This window comes from Hemiscyllium ocellatum, chromosome 16 (assembly GCF_020745735.1).
Source record: "Hemiscyllium ocellatum isolate sHemOce1 chromosome 16, sHemOce1.pat.X.cur, whole genome shotgun sequence".
Classification (NCBI taxonomy): Eukaryota; Metazoa; Chordata; class Chondrichthyes; order Orectolobiformes; family Hemiscylliidae; genus Hemiscyllium; species Hemiscyllium ocellatum.
Window position 1 is genome coordinate 58,272,274 of NC_083416.1, and position 23,756 is coordinate 58,296,029.

Genomic DNA, 23,756 nt, shown 5'->3' on the forward strand with positions numbered 1-23,756 from the left:
TTACTCATTTCAGCAGATTCATTTATCTCTCAAATCATTCTGTTTGCCCTTTTTATGGAAGATACATATTGAATCAACTAAACAATCTCTATAATAAAGAACAGTGTCCATTTACATTTTGGACACATATATGTGAAGATGGAGGTGATGTGAGGGGGAGGATGCAATTAACAAGCTTGCATAAATACAGCATGAATCATGTCCTGCTTGCACCTGGGGTAGGACAAAAAGCTGGTTGGAGGAAGCAGGATTTTAAGTCGTGGGATATCACCATCAGGAATCTAGGAGAAGCGTTTCGGATTGCAGAACTCCCTCAGTACTGCACTGGATTATCAACCTGTGCTCAAGTCTGGGGAGGGAATTTAAACAAACAACTTTCTGAATTGGGCAAAAGGGCTACTATCCAAGTCACTCCTGCTCAGGAGATTCCATTAAAACTGTAAATACAGTGATCATGCTGTCTCCTTTCCTACCCTGATCTGTTGAAATCGACTTTTTCTACTGTGATCAATACTGTGCAGAATTTGCATGTACTAAGGTGAAAACCTGAGTTTTAAATGATTTTATCAAATATCTGGACTTTGGAATATTTATGAGGATACCCAACAGCCTGCAGAAAATGCCTAATGCACTTATGCGTTATGGGTTTGTGGTGCAATGGTAGTATGTCTAACTCCAGATCAGAAGGTTATACGTTCAAGTCCCGTCAGGCCCATTGTGCTTAATTGAAGCTCAATTCCTGGGGCGGCACGGCAGCTCAGTGGTTAGTATTGCTGCCTCACAGCACCAGGGACCTGGGTTCGATCCCTACCTCAGGTGACTGTGTGGAGTTTGCACATTCTCCCTGTGTCTGTGTGGGTTTCCTCTGGGTACTCTGGTTTCCTCCCACAGTCACAAAGATGTGCAGGTTAGGTGAATTGCCCATAGGTTAGGTGTGTTTAGCCAGGGGTATGTAGGGTAGGTGGATGGGTTACTCTTGGTAGGGTTGGTGTGGAGTTGTAGATTCCCTTATTGTAGGGAATCTAATCTAATCTCAAACCCAGACACTAAAACAAAAGCTGGTGAGAACACAACATAACTATTGCCAATCAATTCTCAACCCCAATCTTTACAATGCTCCCTACCCCATTTAACTTAGGAGGCTAATACACCGGCTAAAGATTCTTTGTGACAGAGTTTATTAAGAGAAGTAAAATACCTGTCAGATAACTGTCCAGAAATAAAGGAACCAGTCAGCACTCCAAAGAAGAATACTGACATAGCAAATGGTGCTTTCCAGTCATCGTTGCACACCAAGTTCCACTGAAATGAAAAACAAAATGAAAACTGTCATTTGTGTGGTTTAGGGAAAATTACAGACAAGCCGTCTTACAGCATTGGCTACACAGAAACAGGGTAAGAGAAAAAGCTCCATCAGCTCACCAAAACAATATCAGTATAGGCCTACAGCACTGTATGCACCATATAATGACAGAAAGATGTTGCTTTGAGAACTATGATGACTCATAGTGATTATAACATCGTAAAACATTTCAAGATATTTCATGGAATAATATGAAACCAATATGACACTCAGTTACTTTTACTCTTTCAATGGATGTGGATGTCACTGGCAAAGTTAACAATTGCTGCCCATCTCAATGCTCCTGGAGAAGTTCGTGTGGAGTAATCTTGATCCACAACGTGCACCAGATGCAGCTACCCCATAAGTGCTGTTAGAATGGCAGTTTCAGGACTGTTGATCCAGCAACTGTGAAAGTGGCATAGTTCCAAGTGAAATGGACATACAAACATTTGACCCATCAAACCTGCGTTAGCTGAACAAGATCAAGACTGATTTGTTTGTGTTTTGAATTCCAACAGTCTTTGATTCCCTTGCTTGAATTCCACCTCCACTAGCGTCTGGTGTACTGGAGTCCAAAGTTAGATGGCTTTTCAGGAGAAATAAAATTTTCCTCATTTTTGGCTACATTTAATTTTTAAATAATGACCACTAGCTCTCGATTCAACCACAAGAAAATACATCTTTTCCGTTTTGGTGTGTCATGAGTCAGATGGGAATGACGTGCTGGAAGTCAACCCTCTACTATTTCATGATCATCACAGATGTAAAAATGATCAATTTAATCACTAGGATAGTTCATGTCTGACTGGACCATTATCAAAATTAAATATACCATGTTTTAATTAATAAATGATAAAGCAAGAACACCTATTTATTATCACAAATTTAAACTTTAAAATGTGACAAAATAGAACTTTTGTTATTAATATGCAAACAATATCGTTGGTGGCAAATATAGCCAGAAAAGGAACCTTGTGTGTGGAACAAGACTCCAAATTACAATGGGAAATGAGGTGACTTACTGACAGTTCTTTGGCTTTTGGCAATTATATCACATGGTTGTTGACCACAGCAATCCTCAATTTGGTAAATGGTCAGTTAATGGTCATAGTTTGAGTGTGAAGTGTTACTTTCTGCAGAGTTTTTGGCTTTTATTTACTTTCTGTCCACAGAGTCAGAGAGAAAGATTGCTTGCAGGTTTTTGAAAGCTCAAAGCTAACAGTGCCTCCAATCCAATGCAAACTCCACTGAAAACTAATGCAAAAACTGCTGCTAGGAGTAAAGACCATATATTTTGATTGTGGGCTGAAATGGGAAATCAGCTGTTTTTAAAACCAAGGTTTGTTGCATTGCTTAAAAACAAGCAAGCCTCGTAAGTACAGTTTACACTGCTACTTATTCAAATCACTGGTGGAGGTCTGGTTATAGACAAACCAGAACCAAGGGGCTGTGTAAGAATGGCACTTCAGCTGGCAACAATAGGTGACTGGTCTATGAACTAGTGACCAGTTATTGTTGACAAAAGTCTCTTGCTTGTCAATAACTGTGGTTATCTCACTGGTAGCAGAACAGCTTGATCGTGTGAATGCTTGAGAAAGAAACTAATGGACTTCAGGAAGGAAAGGAGCTGTATGTTTTTGCCTTGTAGTACAAAAAGCTCCAGGCGATTACTGGCTAGCACTTGTGTGAATGATTGTCACTTGCCTTTTATCAGCCGATGCCTGATGCTACCCACATCCTGTTTTCAGGGGCACATCTGTTTCTATATTGCATGAATGGTGAATGGTGCTGAACATTGCACAAATAACCACCATCTCATATTGGAACATATGATGGAGGGAAGGCATTTGATGAAGTAACTGAAGATAGTCTTCGCAGGATACTACAATGATGAACTCATTTAATGGTAGTGATTAACAGGTAAAAATTACCACAGGTGATTTGGTGGCGAAAAAAGCCATCACGGCAATAGAGAGGAAGGTTGTTGTGGAGTGTTTGTCAGTATTGGTAGAAGTCAGAAACAGAAAGTGGAGTTTTCTACAGACCCCCCCATTAGCATGGAAGAGCAGATTGGGAGACAGATTCTGGAAAGGTTCAGAAGTAACAGGTTTGTTGTCAAGGGTGACTTTAACTTCCCTAACATTGTTTGAAACCTCCTTAATTCAAATAGCTTGGATGGAGTAGTTTTTATCAGGTGTGTCCAGGAAGGGTTCCTGACTCATTATGTAGATAGGTCAACTAGAAGGGAGGCCATATTGGATTTGGTTGATGTTAAGAAGAATGAAATGCTGAAAGTTTTAGAAATCATAAGGCTAGATAAGTCCTCGGGCCAAAGGGGATATACCCTAGGTTATGACAGGAAGCTAGGAAGAGATTGCTGCGCCTCTAGCACACTGTCCACTGGAGTACTGTGAAATGATTGGAGGGTGGCAAATGTTATTGTAAGAGTAAAAATTGAGGTCTGAAGATGCTGGAGATCAGAGCTGAAAATGTGTTGCTGGTTAAAGCACAGCAGGTCAGGCAGCATCCAAGGAACAGGAAATTCGACGTTTCAGGCCAGAGCCCTTCATCAGGATTCCTGATGAAGGGCTCTGGCCTGAAACGTCGAATTTCCTGTTCCTTGGATGCTACCTGACCTGCTGTGCTTTAACCAGCAACACATTTTCAGCTCTGGCAAATGTTATTCCCTTGTTCAAGAAAAGGAATAGGGATAATCCTGGGAATTACAAACCAGTCAGTCTCACATCTGTGGTGGGTAAAGTATTGAGGAGGATTCTGAGAGACAGGGTTTATGATTACTGGAAAATCATAGTTTGATTAAGATAGTCAGCATGGCTTTGTGAGGGGCAGGTTATGCCTCACACACCTCATTGAATTCTTTAAGGATGTGACAAAATACATGGATGAAGGTCAAGCAGTAGATATGGTGTACATGAATTTTAGCAAGTCATTTGATACGGTTCTCGTGGTAGGGTCATTCAGAAAGTAAGGAGTGTGGGATACTGGGAAATTTGGCTGTCTAGATACAGAATTGGCTGGCCCATAGAAGACAGAGGGTGGTGACAGATGTAAAGTATTCAGCCTGGAGCTCGGTGATCAGTGGTGCTCCTCAGGGATCAGTTCTAGGACCTCTGCTCTTTGTAATTTCTTTAAATGACTTGGATGAAAAAGCAGAAGGGTGGGTTAGTAAGTTTGTCGATGACATGAAAGTTGGTGGTGTGGTAGATAATGTGGAGGGCTGTTGTAGGTTGCAAGGAAATGTTGACAGGATGCAGAACTGGGCTGATAAGTGGCAGGATGCATTCAACCTGGAAAAAAGTGTGAAGTGATTCACTTTGAAAGGTCGAATTTGAATGCAGAATACTGAGTTGAACGCAGGATTCTTGGCAATGTGGAGGAACAGAGGGATCTTGGAATCCACGTCCATTGATCCCTCAAAGTTGCCACCCAGGGTTGTCAAGAAGACATTTGGTGTGTTGGCTTTCATTAGCAGAGGAATTGAGTTTAAGAGCCACAAAGTTACGTTGCAGCTCTATAGAGCTCTGGTTAGAATATTGTGTTCAGTTCTGGTCCCCCCATTATAGGAAGTATGTGGAAGCATTCAAGGAGGTGCAGAGGAGATTTACCAGGATGCTGCCTGGACTGGAGGGCATGCCTTATGAAGAAAGGTTGAGGGAGCTAGGGTTTTTCTCATTGGAGCGAAGAAGGATGCGAGGTGACTTGATAGAGATGTACAATATGGTGAGTGGCATAGATTCAGTAGATAGCCAGAGACTTTGTCCCAGTGCCATCACAAAGGGGCATAATTTTAAGGAAGAAGTTTTAGGGGATATGTCAAAGGTAGGTTCTTTACAGAGAGTGGTGGGTATGTGGAATGCACTGCCAGCAGTAGTAATGGTGTCAGATACATTAGAGACATTTAAACAACTCTTGGATAGGTACATGGAAGATAGTACATTGAAGGGTATGTCGGTCAGTCTGATCTTAGAGTAGGATAAAAAGTCAGCACAACATCAAGGGCCAAAGGGCCTGTACTGTTCTCAGGTCTATGTTCTGTGTTTTGTGTGTGATAGCATTTCCGGATATTAAAAAAAAGTCCTGATGCACTTGCGGGCTCTTGTGGTGCAGTACTGGTGTGCGTATCTCTGAGTCAGGTGACCTAGGTTCAAATCCCATTTGTGCCAGCAGTCTGGACAGGTCAGTGAAGAAAAATATCTTTTAAGTGCCATTAAAAACTGAACTGAGCAAATTGTATATTATTAAACACATTCTCTGATAATTTATAATAAAACAGAGGAACTCATTCAATGATGGTTATTATCATTGAGTATGTTACTACTGTGCAAGTGCCATTTGATAGCAGTTGATGACACTTTCCATTCTTTGCTTACGATCAAGAGGGTACTGACGTAGTGGTTATTGTGTGGATTTGGCCTGCCTTTTGTGAATTGGACATACTGTTAAATGAATGACAGTATTACAGCTATGCTGCATAAGTGGTACTGGGACAAAAGACCAAAAGTTTGGTCAAAATATTAGGCTGTAACGAGTGTCCTACAGGCAAAAATTCCAGAGCGATACAGAGGTTTAGCAAGGAGATTCCAGACCCCAGGACCAAGGATTTTTAAAGTATAGCTATCATTCATGGCTGGATTAGCATCATCAAGAGGACAGTCAGGGAAGTTTGAAGGGTCAAAGTGAAAGAGATTACAGTCTGTTCTGATATCATGAGGTAGTCTTGTTCCCACGTGATTCCACGTTATAAGAAAATCATGTAATAGCAGCACCATTTAAACCAATGGGACCAGAATTGCATTATAGCCAATACTGTACATGTGAGGAAAGTTTGCATTCTACAAATGATGGTTTAAATTCTTCAATCATGTTGCAGCCAATTCACGTTGAAGAAACACACATTATAGCAGAACCGACTGTGTCATTGAGAAGGTGTATAAGGTATGAGCAAGTAGGGAAACGGTTTGGGTTAAAAAGTGAGGTCTGCAGATGCTGGAGATCACAGTTGAAAATGTGTTGCTGGTTAAAGCACAGCAGGTTAGGCAGCATCCAAGGAACAGGAAATTCGACGTTTCGGGCCAGAGCCCTTCATCAGAACGGTTTGGGTTGCATGACATAGGTTCAGCTAGTATGACGTTGACCAGATAAGAACTTGCAGTGAACAATGAGGTGCTGGAGGAAGGGGAGTGGGTTAACGAGGTGAAAAGCATCCATTATGTAATGCCAGTTAACAAGGTTAAGAACATCCATTGAATAATGCCAGATGGGTAAATCTTTACTGTTGATGCTCGCTGATTGTAATGATCACCCAATCAATATAGTTGCCTTATTTGGATACTGCTCCCTGTAGATGACTACATAATTCCTTAGGAATCTGCTGTTCATGAGATTACCGTGAACTCATGTCTCTGTGCACTGGGATAATCGTTCTCTCCCTCCAGAGCCCGGAATAAAGATGAAGATAAAGCCACACTGTGTCTCCGAGTGTTTGCTTCGACCGCTACAGGGATAGGGAAACACAACATCATAACCAAATGCCCTTTTTGTATACTTTTATGTATTGCTGAAAGCAATAGCATGAAAATAAGATACAGGTGATCACATAAAGGGATTTGAAAACATGAAGCTTTAGCCTAAACAAGTGCCAATGTAAGTGAGCACAAGGATAATGGATCATTGAGTTTTAGGCAGCAGGTATTTGATTTGAATTGAGTTTATGGACTAGGTGAGGGTGGTCAGGGGAGCATTAAGATACTTAAGTTGATAGGTTACAAAGTCATGGATGGGAGTTTCATCGGCAGATGATATGAGGCTGGGCTGGAGTTTGTTGACATTACAGAGATAGAAGTAGACAGCTTTGGTTATGACACATCTCACTCTAAAAATCTGAGTACACAATCTAGTTGACATTTCAATGTAGTACTAAGAGGGATAATTCATTTTGTAGAAAATGTCAAAATACAATTTCTTCTACCCTTTCAGCTCAAATTAATATATTCTGATGTACTATTTGAAGAAAAGCAGAATAGTGTTCATGCCAACATTGCTGAAATATTTTAAGGTTATTCATCTCATTGGTATTTATGGGATATTACTGCCACATTTTCCATTTTACTCTAGTTTTTATGTTTAAAAAATACCTAATTAGGTGCAAAGTACTTTTGGTATTACTAAGGGTGTGTAAAATAAATTCCAGCTAATTATATGCACAGACATTATACAATTTTGCACTTTCATGAAATTTCCCAAATATATTTCCCTGAATAAAACACTTGACAACATACCAAGTACGAAAAGTGATTTTTTTATTAACACATTCCAAAATAGAAAGAAATACTGGCATAATAATGCATTAACAGATCTAGTGATATTCAGACAATCTTAATCCATAGATATTTTCATCTGCTGAAAAAGGGCAAAGGGGCAATTACACAAAAAGGGCAGTTCAGGCAGTGAGGAAGGTTAGAGCTCAAAGGAGTCATCAAATAAAAGGCAAGGAGAGTGAAAATAGTTTTAAAAAAGAATCAACGTTGGCCCAATGTACTAGTGCTAACTGTACAATAAAGATCAACTCTGACTGAAAGTTACAGCATGAAAACGAGATACAGGCACAAGAAGAAAAAAGTGAATGACAAGAGTGAATGATCTGAAGTGTTGAACTCAGTCTGGAAGGCGTAAAATGCTTACTCATTTAGCAAGGTGCTGTTTCTCCAAATTACACTGGGCTTCACTGGAACACTGCAGCAGGCTTAGGCCAGAAATATGAACACGAGACAGAGATGGTGTATTAAAATGGCAAAAGAGTGAAAGATTGGAGACATGCTTGTGGATGGAAGGTAGGTATCCCTCAAAGACATTGCCCAATCGGCCTTTGACCTTTCCATTGTAGAGGAGACCGCATGTGCAGTAGCCTTTATGAACATGAGGTATAGACCATACAGTCCATCAAATCTGCTCCATCATTCAACGGCTGCTCTGATTTTCTTCCACTGCACTTTCCTGCCTTTTCACCCATAACTCATGACTCCCTTACTGGTTAAATGTCTATCTATCTTAGCCCTGAATATACTCAATAACCTACCCTCATCGGCCCTCTCTGGTAAAGAATTCCACCAATTTATTACCCTCTGAGAAAAGATGTTCCTCATCTTTATCTTGAATGTGTGAAATTATGCTCTTTCTTCCTCGACTCTCCCTCAAGGAGAAACAAAATTTACGCAACTGCTCTGTCATGTTCTCCCAGAATCTTGTATGTTTTAGTAAGGTGGCCTCTCATTCTTTTTTATTCCACTGAGTACTCAATTTCTCCTCATAAGATAGTGCCTCCATTTCTGGGATCAGCTGAGTGAGCCTTTTTTGGATGACATCCAATGCCAGTATAATGTTTCCTTTTATAAGGGGCCCAAAACTCTTCACAGTATTCCAGCTGCCATCTGCAACCTGACTAGAGTATGTTTTTCCTCATCCAGGTAATTTAAATATATTGCAAATAACCATGGCCCTTGCACTGATCACTACATTACACCACAGATTGCTATCTTGAAAATGCCCCTTAGAGTACAAGAAAATTGCTACTTTATCTAGGAGAATGGTTTTGGACCTCAGGTATAAAAGAAAGAGAGGGTAAAAGGCGAGTATTACACTGCAACATTCCCTAGTTTAAATTGGAGCTCAACAGATGGAGGAGTTGTGGATAGTGTCGGTGGAGTTGTGGATAGTGACGGTGGAGTTGTGGATAGTCCGGTGGAGTTGTGGATAGTGTCGGTGGAGTTGTGGATAGTGAGGAAGGAAGTGGTAGGTTACAGCGGGATATAGATAAGTTGCAGAGCTGGGCGGAAATGTGGCAAATGGAATTCAATGTAGCTAAGTGCGAAGTCGTTCACTTTGGTAGGAATAACAAGATGATGGATTACTGGGCTAATGGTAGGCTACTTGGTAGTGTGGATGAGCAGAGGGATCTTGGTGTCTATGTACACAGATCTCTGAAAGTTGCCACCCAGGTAAATAGTGCTGTGAGGAAGGCATATGGTGTACTGGGCTTTATTGGCAGAGGAATTGAGTTCCGGAGTCCTGAGGTCATGTTGCAGTTGTATAAGACTCTGGTGAGGCCTCATCTGGAGTATTGTGTGCAGTTTTGGTCGCCATACTATAGGAAGGATGTGGAAGCTTTAGAACGAGTGCAGAGGAGGTTTACCAGGATGTTGCCTGGAATGGTAGGAAAATCTTATGAGGAAAGGCTGAGGCACTTGGGGCTGTTCTCATTGGAGAAGAGAAGGTTTAGGGGAGATCTGATAGAAGTGTATAAGATGATTAGGGGTTTAGATAGGGTAGATACTAAGAATCTTTTACCGCTAATGGAGTCAGGTGTTACTAGGGGACATAGCTTTAAATTAAGGGGTGGTAGGTATAGGACAGATGTTAGGGGTAGATTCTTCACACAGCGGGTTGTGAGTTCATGGAATGCCCTGCCCGGATCAGTGGTGAACTCTCCTTCTTTATGGTCATTTAAGCGGGCATTGGATAGGCATTTGGAAGTTATTGGGCTAGTATAGGTTAGGTAGGATTCGGTCGGCGCAACATCGAGGGCCGAAGGGCCTGTACTGCGCTGTATCCTTCTATGTTCTATGTTCTATGTAGATCTCCAAGTAGAATGACAATAGGTTAAACAGCATTCAGAATTGTGGCTTTTAGAACTTGTTGTGCCCAATGAAGATAAACAAACCTTAATTGCTTTATTATCAATTAGGAACAAAGAATTAATAGAATTTTCAAATCTGAATTAACAAGCAAGAAAGCTAAAGGTTCCCCAAATGGTCTGGACACATTAGAAGGCCAAATCAGAATTGATTAAACTGGCTTCATGGAATTTAGACAGAAACGTATAGAATCCGTGTTTCATTTTGTGAACAGATGCAGAGAAAAGGGGTTATTTGTGTGATTTTCCAGATGGGGAGCTGGAAAAAAGATCTAACAAAAGATTGGGTTGGTGAATACATCCACCCCTGTGACTGCATCTGTCTCTAATGATTCTCTCCAGAGGATTTGCGAGACTAACTCCCAATCTCAGGCATTTAAAAGCTATTGAAGGACGGAAGTAGACACAGGAATGACATAGCTCATAGGTCCCCAGAACAAAAACACCCAAAGCAAGACATGTCAAAGGTGTGGCCTTCTGCATGCAATGCCCAGCTTCCAATCAATTTTGCAAGGCATGTGAAAAGAAAGGCCAGTGGCAGAGGAAGTGAACAAGAACAAAGGTTGACGCAGTTGCAAAGGGCCACACAGTGACTCAACAGACTGCACACAATCAGTACATTTGAACTACAATAAAGACCATCTGGTATCCTGCAAGGAGAGAATATTTGAACTGATCAAAAAAACAGAATCTGTAAATGTATATGCATCAAGACAGACTGTGTGGTAAACACATGTTTCATATTGATATTTTCCACGTGATTGACAATGTTAACACAGCATCTGAACTGTTCGCAAAAGCTCAAGCTGTCTGTCATCAGAAAACTGGTGTCTATTTGTTATTGGCTAAGATTGACATAAGGAAAAATTATCAATATACTATCCCTGTGAATTCTACAAAAAAAGGATCTAAAGACATGGGAAGGTATGACAAAGCTTATGAATGCAAAACTTTCAGTAAACAATGTTTCACCTTTTTCAAATATACAATCAATAGTGCTGGTATACAAGTACAATCAAGCAGCCTAGAAATCACAGCATTGTCAACACTGCTGGACCAGTCAAGCAGATATACCAGTATACCGTAACCTTAGAGTCACAATCCCATCAGAAACTTTGCCAATCACTTCAATTAATGATTCAACATTGACAATCAAAAGTGTTTTAACAACATTGACAGTTTAAAGAAAGCTACAACATTGTATTTTAACAGGAGAACACAAGTCTTCTTTTTATTAATCCACCATTTTAGTGCAGAGTCTACTTAAATGACAAATTGATATTTGAGTTGGAGAAGATGGGGAATGAAAGAATCAGTAAAAAAATGTGCAGGAGTACAGAAACTGGTGTACCTTGTTGGGATATGTAGAGTATGTCTTGATCCATGATGCCTGGTTTGAAAAGCAAACTTAGAAAAAACTCATTAAAAAAAGTATAGTTGAGATTTGTAGGATTGACATTCTTCTTGAGGTTTGATGCCAAGACCTGGTTACAGGTCAGTAAATGTTGTACACAAGTTGCAGTACAGGAGTTCACTATATTCTTTACTCTATTCAGATGATACAGTTTTCAATAACTCTCCATCAGATTATGTATAGGCTGGAAGTTCTTGCGAGCTCACATGAAATGCATTACATCCATTATACTAAGACTGGTTTCAACAATCAAAGATATCACATCTGTGTGTCAAAGATTAACTTTCTCAGTTCTTGTTTCTCCAGTGCGAGCCTGGTAAAACAGAGGACATAAAAGCCATGCCAATTCCTCAAGACAAAGATAATCTTCAAAGACATCTTGGGCTCTTTAATTTCTTGTTACCACACAATTTCTATTTTTGTTCAAAGGTCTTCATCGCTTTCAGAAGGGAATTATTGAAAGAGGACTTGGCTTTCCTTCGGCGGGAGAAACACAAGTGACTCTTTGAAGCACTGGACCAGTCAGCAAAATTGTAATTTTATAAGTCCAAGGAGACAAGCCCAGGAGATAGATGTCACTGGATCTGAATCTTTGCAACCTGATGCACTTCATCATTGACATACAGCAGACAAGAAGCCTTGCAAGACTGTCAGCATGCTGGTTGGGTTTCAGTGGTGACATTGAAGTACTTGTTCAGAACTGTGAAGCATGTCAAGAGAATGCATTTATATTTAGTATAAAGAACCATTGATACCACTTGACATACATGCAGATCCTTGGTTCAAGATCACTTCCATGGACATAAGAAAGGTTGGCTATGATAATATCACCATTGTTGATTACTTTACAAATTATGCCATTATTTGTCAAGTCCATAGTATGTCATGCATGCTCCATTTTCCATTTATTCAGCTCCTATAGCAAGATTATTTCAAAAGTACTGGTATGCCATTCTAGGATTTGTGAAAAACAAAGTATTAGCTACGCTACTTCACTTCCATACTATCCCATGTCTAATAGCGTAGCTGAATGCATGATATGCAGTTAAAAATATAATCCTCAAATTCAAACATTGCAATGCACAGATCTTGCTTGCTATGTGACATATCAGAGTAATACCTCTGAGTGGAATCATTCCATCATCAGCAGAGCTCATGTTTAGCAGATCCATGCATTCCAATTTATCAACTCATACCCAAAATACTCCTTAAAGCTTGGACGCAGCATGAACAATTGAAAAAGAGGATGACAAGTGTGCATGACAACAAACATGCAGTCAGAAATGCCAAAACTACACATGGGACAACACATCTACTTTCAGGATCCCACAGAAAATACCTGGCAACCAGCTGAGAACTGAGATCTTTTTTAGGTCCATAAATATGATGGACCAATGATTAGACAGAACCAAGGACAAACCAGACCTGTTCTAGTGTCCAAACCATCTCCTAATCATGTTCCATCATGCACTTCTTCTGCATGAGAAAAAAAATTAAAGAACAGTCGTATAGGACTTGAAGCATTAACCTAATTTCTCTTTCTACAGATGCTGTCAGATCCATTGAGCTTTTCAAGCAAATGTTTTTATTCCTACTCTGGTCCAATAATTTTCTCTTCTCTTCAACCAATACCACTCCCTTTGCCTTTCATTCCATGACACCTTTGATCTCTAACTTCTACCATCTTTTCTATGACCTTCCCTTTTGTTCACTCATCCTCCCATCTTTTACAACAGATCAGAATCTAAACATTGCAAAGAGACACAGAAACTTTTCATTTTGCATTCATCAGGACTAGGACACAAGAAGCCAACATGAAAGAAAAAGACCAACTTATACAGCAGGAGAATTTGGCCAATTGCAAACAATCAGAACCCTCTTTCCATGCATTATGAATGGCTATTCCATTTCCCGGTTTGGTTTCTTTCATCCTTATTTTAGTGAGTGTAAGCAAACTTAAAAAAAATATCAAAAAAGGTATAGTTGAGATTTATAGGATTGACATTCTTCTTGAGGTTTGATGCCAAGACCTGGTTATAGGTCAGTAAATGTTGTACACAAGTTGCAGTACAGGAATTCACTATATTTTGTACTCTATTCAGATGATACAGTTTTCAATAACTCTCCATCAGATTATGCATAGGCTGGAAGTTCTTGCGAGCTCACATGAAATGCATTACATCCATTATACTAAGACTGGTTTCAACAATCAAAGATATCACATCTGTGTGTCAAAGATTAACTTTCTCAGTTCTTGTTTCTCCTGTGCGAGCCTAGTAAAACAGAGGACATAAAAGCCATGCCAATTCCTCAAGACAAAGATAATCTTCAAAGACATCTTGGGCTCTTTAATTTCTTGTTGCCACACAATTTCCATTTTGGAGTTTGTGCCACTTATTCATAATGTTTAAGTTCTGTGTTACCAAACAGATCTTAGTGTAATATCCATCATTAAAACTAGAAACATTAGCTCTGTTCATCATGCTGCCGGCCTGATGAGTTTCTCTGGCTTTTTCTGTTTCTATTTTAGACCTTCAGCATCCACAGTATCTTAATTTTGTATGTTATACCTGCTCCAGTGTGACAAACCCAGTTTTTTTTAATAAAGATTCATCATGGACCCTTATTTTTACATTTTATATTTCCATTAATGAAACCTGAGATCCCATTTGCAAATCAGTTGATTTCTCAGTCTCTCCTGCCAACTTCAAACGATTTCTGTATATATACTCTTAACTGTCTCTATGCCCCCTCCACACCCCTCCTTAAAAGTGCACTACTTATTCTGTTTTAGCTATGCATCATTTCTGAGACCAGCATTTATTGCCCATTTCCAAATGCCCTGAAGAAGGTGGTAGTGAGCAGCCTTTAGTCCATGTGTTGTGTTACGAAGATGTGGGTGTATCATACCTTTAAGAAAGTTATTAGCTCATGGAACTACCTGACAGCGCCAAGTGTTCTAATGTAACATTTGGACAAACAACTCGATTAGCTGGTTGCCTGGAGACAAAAACAAATTCAAATTTGACCAGTTTAAATTATACCTCAATATACCAACCTCCAATCAAGTTTGAATTGAGTATATTGACAATCTTAAAAGCCAATAACACAATCCGATGATTTGGGGAAAATTAAACAGTTGGGAAGAGAACTGCCACGCCACCAACATGTAAAGGCTGCCCAAAAAATAGCTCTCTTAAAGATACCTTTATCGATCAGTAACCTATGAACCCAAGAAGGAAAAAAGACAGGAATACAGAGAAAAACCAAAAGCTGCCTGGTTTTGTGATAAGAGGCTTTGGATGTAAGTTTGCTCGTTGAGCTTGAAGGTTCATTTCCAGACATTTCGTCACCCTACTAGGTAACATCTTCAGTGGGCCTCAGGCGAAGCACTGCTGAAAATTCCTGCTTTCTAGTTATATGTTTATGTTTCTTTGGGTTGGTGATGTCATTTCCTGCGGGGATGTTATTTCCTGTGATGAAGTCACTTCCTGTTCCTTTTCTCAGGGGGTGGTAGATGGGGTCTAATTTGATGTGTTTGTTGATAGAGTTCCGGTTGGAATGCCATGCCTCTAGGAATTCTTGTGCATGTCTTTGTTTGGCTTGTCCTAGGATGGATGTGTTGTCCTTACATACGGATGAGGAAGGACACCATTTCGACTCGTTAATTATTCTCTGTTCTATTTTAAGAAATAGAGTTGTTAATTTTTACTTTAAATAGTTCTTGGCCTCTCGAGTTTTCACAGACTATGGCACGGGATAACTTTTTTCTGTGTTGCTAGTTTAAATTAAGCAGGAGGGTTTTCTCCATGTCGTAACATTTGTAAGAGCACAAAGTGAGTGAGGGGCTGCATCTTCAGGATTTGATCCTACAATGGTGAAATGACATGTAGGCCAGGGCATTCCTGATGCTAGGAGAAAGTGAGGACTGCAGATGCTGGAGATCAGAGTTGAAAAGTGTGGTGCTGGAAAAGCACCGCAGGTCGGGTAGCATCCGAGAAATGGGAGAGTCAACATTTCGGGCATAAGCCCTTCATCAGGAATGTGGGGGGTTGGAGGGGGAACGGGGGCTGAGAGATAAACAGGAGAGTGTGTTTGGGAGTGGGGATGGGGGGGAAGATAGCTGGGAAGGCAATAGGTACGTGCAGGTGTATGTGATAGTGATAGGTCAAAGGGGAAGGTGCAGCAGGTATGTGGGAAGGAAGATGGACAGGTAGGATAGTTCAAGATAGTGGGGCCAAGTTGGAGGGTTGGATTTGGGATGAGGTGGGGTTAGGGGATTTTAGGAAACTAGCAAAAATTGATGACGGTGCTGTGTGGTTGAAGGGTCTAAAGGCGGAAGGTGAGGCATTCTTCCTCCAGGTGTTGCGTGGCTAGGATTTGGCGGAGGAGGAGGCCCAGGACATGCATGTCCTTGGCAGAGTGGGAGGAGGAGTTGAAGTGGTCGGCCACAGGGCAGTGCGGTTGTTTGATGCACGTGTCCCAGAGATGTTCTCTGAAGTGTTCCACGAGTTGGCGTCTTGTCTCCCTGATATGGAGGAGACCATATTGAGAGCAATGGACACAGTAGATAAGTTGTTTAGATGTTGGATGTGCAGGAAGATTCTGCTGGATCTGAAAAGATCCTTTGGACCTTGGATGGAGATGACAGGGGACATGTGGGCCCAGGTGTTACACCTCTGGCAGTGGAATTGGAAAGTGCCAGGAGTGAAGGGTGGATTGGTGGGGAGTGTGGACCTAGCAAGGGAGTCATGGAGGGAATGGTTTCTGTGGAATGAAGATAGAGGTGAGGAGGGAACTACATCTCTGCTGGTGGTGTCTGATTGTACGTAGTGGAAATTCCAGAGGATAATGTGCTGTATCTGGAGATTAGTGGGGTGGAGGTGAGGATTAGGGGATTCTAGCCTTGTTGTGGTTGGAATGGTGGGGTGCAGGAAGTGCAGGAGATGCACTAGAGAGCATTTTTGATCATGTGAGAGGGAAAGTTGAAGTCCTGGAAAGAGGAGGCCATCTGGGATGTCCTGGAACTGAAATTGCTCACCTTGGGAGCAGATAGAGTGGAGGTGGAGGAATTGGGAGTAAGGAATCACATTTTTACCAGGGTTAGGGGCGGTTGGGAGGACATGTAGTCCAGGCAGCCATGGGAGGATATGGGTTTGAAATAGATTTCCATGTTAAGTTAGTTGCCAGGGATGGAGACGGAGATGTCCAGCAAGGAGAGGGAGGTATCCAAGATGGTCCAGGTGAACTTAAGTTCAGGATGGAAGGTGTTAGTGAAGCTGATGAACTGTTCAATCTTCTGGTGGGAGCATGAGGTGGCACCAATATAGACATCAATGTAGCAGAGGAAAAGTGGGGATGGTGCTGGTGTAATTGCGGAAGATGGGCTGTTCCATGTATCCTACAATGAGACAGGCATGCTGGGGCCATGCATGTGCCCATGGCTATCCCTTTGGTCTGAAGGAAGTGGGAAAATTCAAAGGAGAAATTGTTGAAGGTGCGGACCAGTTTCCGCCAGTCAGATGAGTGTGTCGATGGAGGGGTACTGGTTGGGTTGGTAGGTAAAGGAAGAAACGGAGGGCTTGGTGACCTTCATCTTGGCAGATGGATGTGTACAGGGACTGGATGTCCATGGTGAAGATGAGGCATTAGGGGCTGGGAAATGAAAGTCATGGTGGTGGTGGAGGGCGTGGGTGAGGTCCTGAATGTATGTGGGGATTTCTTGGACCAAGGGGGACATGATGATATCAAGACATGACGAGATAATTTTGGTGCAGCAGGAGCAGGCGGAGGTGATAGGTTGACTGGGGCAATCAGGTTTGTGGATTCTGAGTAAGAGGTAGAACCAGACGGTGCAGGGTTCCGGGACTATAGGATATAATTTCCTCCCACCCCTTTCTGCATTCGCAAAGAACATTCCCTTCATGACTTGCTCCTTACGTCCACATCCCACACCAACCCACCCTCCACTCCCAGCACCTTCCTTTGCCGCAAGAGGTGTAAACCCTGCGCCCACACATCCCCCCTCATCTCCATCCAAGGCCCCAGTTTCACACCCAGCAGAGATTTTCCTGCACATCCAAACACCTCATCTATTGTGTCCGTAGCTCTCGATGTGGTCTCCTCTACATCGGGAAGATCGGACATCAACTTGCAGAATATTTTAGAAAACATCTCCAGGACACACGCACCCAACAATCCCACTGTCCTGTGTGGCCGACCATTTCAACTCCCCATCCCACTCCGTCAAGGACATTCAAGTCCTGCGCCTCCTCCACTGTCAAATGTAAGCCATCTGACGACTGGAGGAAGAATACCTCATCTTCCGCCTTGGGACCACACAGTATCAAAATCGACTTCACTGGTTTCCTAGTCACCTCTCCACCCACCTCATCCCAGATCCAACCATTCAACTTGACAATACACCCTTGAACTGTCCTGTCTGTCCATTTTCCTTCCAACCAATCTGCTCCACCCTCCCCTCTGACCTATCATTATCACCCCTCCTGCATCTACCTATTGCCTTCCCAGGAACCTTCCCCCCCACCACCCCACTACCCTCCTGTTTCTCTCTCAGCACCCTTAGCCCACCCCCTACATTACTGATGAAGGGCTTATGCACGATATGTCAACTCTCCTGCTCCTTGGATGCTGCCTGACTTGCTGTGCTTTTTCAGCCACACATTTTTCAACTATGACATTTCAGAGGCATATAAGAATCAACTACGTTGCATTTTAGCATTACTGAGAGCTTAATCTGCACCAGTCAAATCAGGGAAGCATGGTAGATTCCTTTTGCTAAAACAACATTAGAGAAGCTGATGGGTTTTTTTCCAGCAATCCAGTGTTCTCCTGCAATCCAGCAGCTGCGTGATTCTCATTTCTGCGTTACGCTTTTAATTACAAATATTAACAATTAATCAAATTGAAAATGCTAATCTAGTCCTATGGCTTACTATTCCAGTAACATAATCACCATGATACCATTCCTGTTTGACTTGTATTGCCTTTCTTAATTCTAAAGAATGTATCACTTTGCATTTCTCTGCATCAATTTCATCGGCCTCATGTCTACCCATTCCAACAGCTTTTCTTGCAAACACCATCTGCCACATTGTTTACTCCATACCCTAACTGTATCATTTGCAAACATTGAAATTATACTCTTCATATCCATATCATTATGAATCATTAAAGTGATTGTTCTTTCACTGATCCCTAGAGAAATCCACTATATATCTTCATCCAGGCCAAATAATGGCTGTGGACCAATATAATTGTTCTTTTCTTCTTGTCCTTTAGCCAATTTATATCCATGCCACATTTATTTAATGGGCTTCAATTCTGCAGTGTAGCCTATTAAATGGAAAATATTTAAAAGAAATAGAAAGAACATATTGTCAAATTTAAATTTGAAAACCTGGTACATCATTCACTGAATATATCATTGAAACATTATTTTAAAAAAAAACACAATCATGGGATGTGAGCTTTTTAGGCTGGGCCAGTATTATCCATTCCTAAGTGTCCTTGAGAAGATGGTGCTGAGCTGCCTTCTTGAAGCGCTGCAATCAATTTAATGTAGGCAGTCACAAAAAGCTATTAGTGAGGGAGTTTCAAGGTTTTGATGCAGCAACACTGAAGGAAAGACTTCCACGTTAGGGCAGTGAGTAGTTTGGAGGGGAAACTTTCAGGTGGTGGTGTTGTTCCCATACATTTGCTGTCCTTGGCATTCTCATTGATAATGGTTGTGGTTTAGAATGTGCTGTGTAAGCAGCATTAGTGGATTTCCGCAGTGCATCATGTACATAGTACATACTACTGAACATCAGCAGTGGACTGAGTGGGTCCTTGTGAATGTGGTGCCAATCAAGTGGGCTGCTTTGCCTAGATGGTGTTAAGCTACTTGAATATTATTGAAACTTCATTCATCCAGGGAAGTATTCCATTTCACTCCTGACTTGCTCCTTGTTGATGCACAGGCTTTGAGGAGTCAGGAGTGAGTTACACGCCTGCAGGATTGCTAGACTTTGACCGGCTCTTTAGCTAATGTGTTCATATTGTGAGTGCAGTTTCCTTTCTGGGCAATGGCAACCTCCGTAACGCTAATAGTGGGCAGGCAAATATTTGTCCCACTGTCTAGTCATGCAGTATTTGTGTGATTGGGCTATTAATTCAACGTTCTAGACTATAGTGCAAAAGAAAAACGGAATTCAAATCCCAAAATGAAGTTTGAACATTTCGACAAAGGTTTTTAAAAAATTTGGAAAGGAGATGTAAAGCTGGTATCGTTAAAATGGATTGTGCAACTGCTAGTGTTTTAAAAAGCCCATCTGCATTAGTCATATTTATTAGGGAAGGAATGCTGTTGGCCTCATCCAGTTTGCTCTGTGTAACTCCCTCCATTGTCATCTGCATTCCGACAATGCCTCAGCAGCTATTCAACTGTGTTGCTCAGATTGACAGGCGTTTGGAAGAACCAGCAAGCCAGGTAGCAGCAGGAGGTGTAGAAGGTTCGGGTGTTACTCTTCTTCAGGACTAAGGGTGGGTGTAAGGGGAGCTGCAGATAAAGGGGGTAGCAGGGGCAAGTGTTTACAGCATTTGGATATCAGCATCTACGGTATTTTTGTCTCCAACAAAATGTTGCTTATACCAGCTGCTGTTTAGAAAAGTTCACCATCTTCTCAGGCCAATTAGAGGCTGGGAATAAATATAGCCTTGCCAGTGACGTGCAAGTCCTATGAGTAGTTTTTATTTAAATGAAGACATTTCTTTATCACTGGACTAAAGAAACAAATCAGTCAATTTTCTGAATACTGGTTGCTGTTTTGTGAAATCAGTCAGAACATGTTTGCTTATCACTGTGAGAACAGGCTGGTCTATAATCTTTACCCAACAGTCTACTTGTCAAGAATCACTGTCTCATTCCAAATCTGAAGAATGCCTTATTGGATGATAATGTTCAGGTCATGTCAAACTCAGAGCTTGATTTTAATTTACTGAAGCACTAGTGATTTCAGAATCTGTTGGAAACTTCGAGTGAACATCATCTCTCAGTAAGACATGGTTGTTTAGCTGCAGCTCGAATATATAAACTGTTGGTGTATAACTCTCCCTGTGAAATTCTCACTCTCTTCTAAAGCCACCTCCCCATACATACAAATACTGACAATAAGCCATGGTGGAGGAGAGAAAAAAACAGAAGGCAGTTTCATGACTGTGTCCACAGGGCTCACTGAGATGATCCTTGAGCTTGTCAGAATGGGTTATTCTTCAATCTATTCTTCTCTCCAGGTAATTTCCACTTCTTTGCATGAGGCAGAGTGACTGATTCACAAGTTATCAAGCTGTTGACTTGTCAGTTAAAAGCAACATTTTAAAGCAAGTGATGGGAGAAAATAACTGACTTCCTCGCTCCTGCTTGAACAAGGCAGCAGGATGAACATTATTTCAATGAAATTCAGTCCCTCCCTTTTAGAAAGTGCAGCAATGCCTTTCACGGTCCTTGGATTTAAAAGCATTCCTTTCCCATTTTAGTCCACAAATCAAAAGTCAGAAAGATAAAAATCTTTGCAATGCACAGATCCCACCCAAGGACTGTATTCCCCATGGTACTCCAACTGACTTCAATGAATAGCCTCCAGGTGTGACTGATTAGATCCCTGCTGCTCTCTTTGTTGGTCAGTGATGGATAATATGATATTCCCCGATCAGCCTGTGGTGGACTTACAGGACTGACCATTGACTATTCCCTGGACTGTAGTTGGGCATATCTCCTGACCTGAACCGAATGGACAACTAATTGTGTTAATTGCTCCAGAACAGTGTGTAGACTGTGCATGCAGCTGATGTTATCTGGATTACTGAAAGCACTCCTTCCCCCCTCCCTTTGACTGAAGTATAGACTAGCTCCCACCCACACCCAACATGGTCAGTTATTTGCATAAACATGCAGAGAGTTTGGTATGCAGGCAGTTGGCACATGCTGTAGATGTTAGATGAAGTCTTAGCATGCCATGCAAAATCTCAGACAGATCCTTACTGACAGTGAGCCTGTTTGGCTGCAGAGAAAAGCATCGCATTGCAGTGCCACCACTATCCTTTAGCTCTGGCTGAAGCACCAGCATGGCAACAGGCATGGATGCTGTGAGTATAGGTACAAAGCGAGTGAGTTCAAAGACAGCAAGTGAGCACCCCTATGGCTCAGCCTGGTCCAATCTGTGTGCCAGTCCCTGGGTAAAAAAATGGCCTTGAATATTGAAAGACTGCTGCATGGTCAATGAACACTGCAGTGCAGCATTGTACTTCCCAAGTAACTCGCCAATGTGTTGAACAGGTGCCACGAGGATCATGACAAGTTGGCAAATGTAGGATGCCAATACCCACTAATGAGGGCTGGGTCTGGCTGGCCAGTATGGGTCACACCCCGAGGTGCTGAGCAACATGGAGACCATTCACTGCCAATGGTGAGTCAAAGTCACCGGGTACCCAATCCGACTTCCACGTCAAGGCTTCTTGATATTGAGCTTATTGGGGCATATTTGCTGAGGTAGGATGCTAAATATTAATGAGTGAATCAGCTATTTAACAAGCTGTAATGCCCTTCAATCGGCAACTCAATATGGCTTAGTGAGAAATTTGCCTCCGCCATCTAGCAGATATGCAAGAGATGCAAGGAGTTTCTTCTGGCATCCTTCACCAGGCCCCCTTTTTGCTTTAAATCTCACCATAGCCAACACTGTTCAGGTCCCAAGCAATATTCCACCCAAGGAGGCTACTGCAGATTTCACAGCACACACCAGCTTCCCACCTTCCTAGTCATTCTGCTTGTGAAAGTGAAGTTGTACTTATTGCTATCACGCGATAGATCTTGTTATCGAAGAACAATAGATATTGTATCGTGAAGTATCCTCGAGGACTAATTACTAGGTGGGCCGAAGACAAAGCAAACACAGAAAGAGAATTGATAACGACAAATTGCCTTCAAACAACTCTTCCCTAGTATCGGATACTGGTAGGGATGGCAAATACAAAAAAGTTACCGAAAAGATCATCTGGGAAAATACCACGCCGATATCAGTAAAACATGTTGCCTCAACATTCTTTTTTCCAATCCTACCACCCATGTGTTTTTTTTTGGGATTCAGGCACTTGAAGAAACCTTTCGAAAATCCGCTGATGCCATGCATTCCCCAGCCGCGTCCCCCTGGGCAGCTCATTCGCCACCATCATTGAACCAGCAAATGCTGGGAGCAATCAGAATCGTTATTCAGACATTCACTTTGCTAAATTTGAGACAAACGTGAGCTGCCTGTTGACGTGATGCCTGAAAAACGTTAATAGAATTAAATCTAAAAAAAACCGGAGGAGCGAGCTGAATCCATAAAAAAGAATTTAAATTCAAATCAAATACAAACCCAGGAGCTAAACGTTTAAATCTGGCCCTTAGTTACATAACATAAAGAATTGCAGTTATCGGGTCACGATTTTTGATCGAGATGCGTCTGCCATTTGGTTTTTTAAGACACAAGTGTCTCAGTTTCTTTAAAATTTGTCCTTAACTCCCGCTGCTCTGAGCACTGCAAACTACTCCCTGTCTCACACTGTGCCTGCTCCAGCCCTTACCTCGCTGACGATGGTGGAGATGTACTGCTCCTTACTGTACACCCATCCATCCAAACAGGGCTCCTGTCCCACCTCAGAAATATTGACGGAATCCGGGTCAGGGAATATCTCCGAGAGGTTCTTGATCACATCCAACCGGTACCGTCTACATTTGCTGTACTGGAGTTTGTCCTTGTCTTGTTCCAGAGGGATCGTGCGGTTCATCCACGCTTCACTGAGGTTGAGGTTCCCGGGAATGAAACAGCGGTGTTCAGGAGTATCCCCGACAAAAACTATGGACATTCCGCAGAAACCATTGGGAAAGACACTGATGCTCAGAAGGAAGAAGATAATTTTCTGAAAGGGTCCCCACTCTCCGAGAAAAGCGGTGATTTCATCGTAATCCCGCATGTTAGTGACAGTGGGAGAACCGGCAGTAACTCTCCCGTTAAACTGCAGCAACTTGTCGTCAGGAGGCAGACCGGAACTACAGACTTGAATAATTTAAAACTCCGCTTTAAACTCAATCGCCTCCACTATAAATACTGCACCATGCTCACAACGGTTAGCTCCACCCAATCCTACAGAATTCTTAAAGGGGTTCTTTCAGTGAATTGCTCATCTGCCAGCCATTGAAGTATTTCTTGCTCTTCCCACTATTTCTATTGTCGCCCCAAATATTT

General features: G+C 41.8%; 1 protein-coding gene across 2 annotated transcripts in view; it reads right to left on the minus strand.

The window, feature by feature from the left end:
- Positions 1 to 23,521, minus strand: part of LOC132823442 (organic cation/carnitine transporter 2-like) — a 113,695-nt gene extending 90,174 nt beyond the window's left edge. For both annotated transcript variants that reach the window (XM_060837307.1, XM_060837308.1), the window contains exons 1-2: positions 23,095 to 23,521; positions 1,199 to 1,302 (exon numbers count right to left, since the gene is read on the minus strand). In XM_060837307.1, coding sequence (XP_060693290.1) covers positions 1,199 to 1,302; positions 23,095 to 23,484 — 494 coding nt within the window. In that variant the 5' untranslated portion in view covers positions 23,485 to 23,521. The remainder of the gene's footprint in view (positions 1 to 1,198; positions 1,303 to 23,094) is intronic.
- Between the last annotated feature and the right edge of the window lie 235 nt (positions 23,522 to 23,756).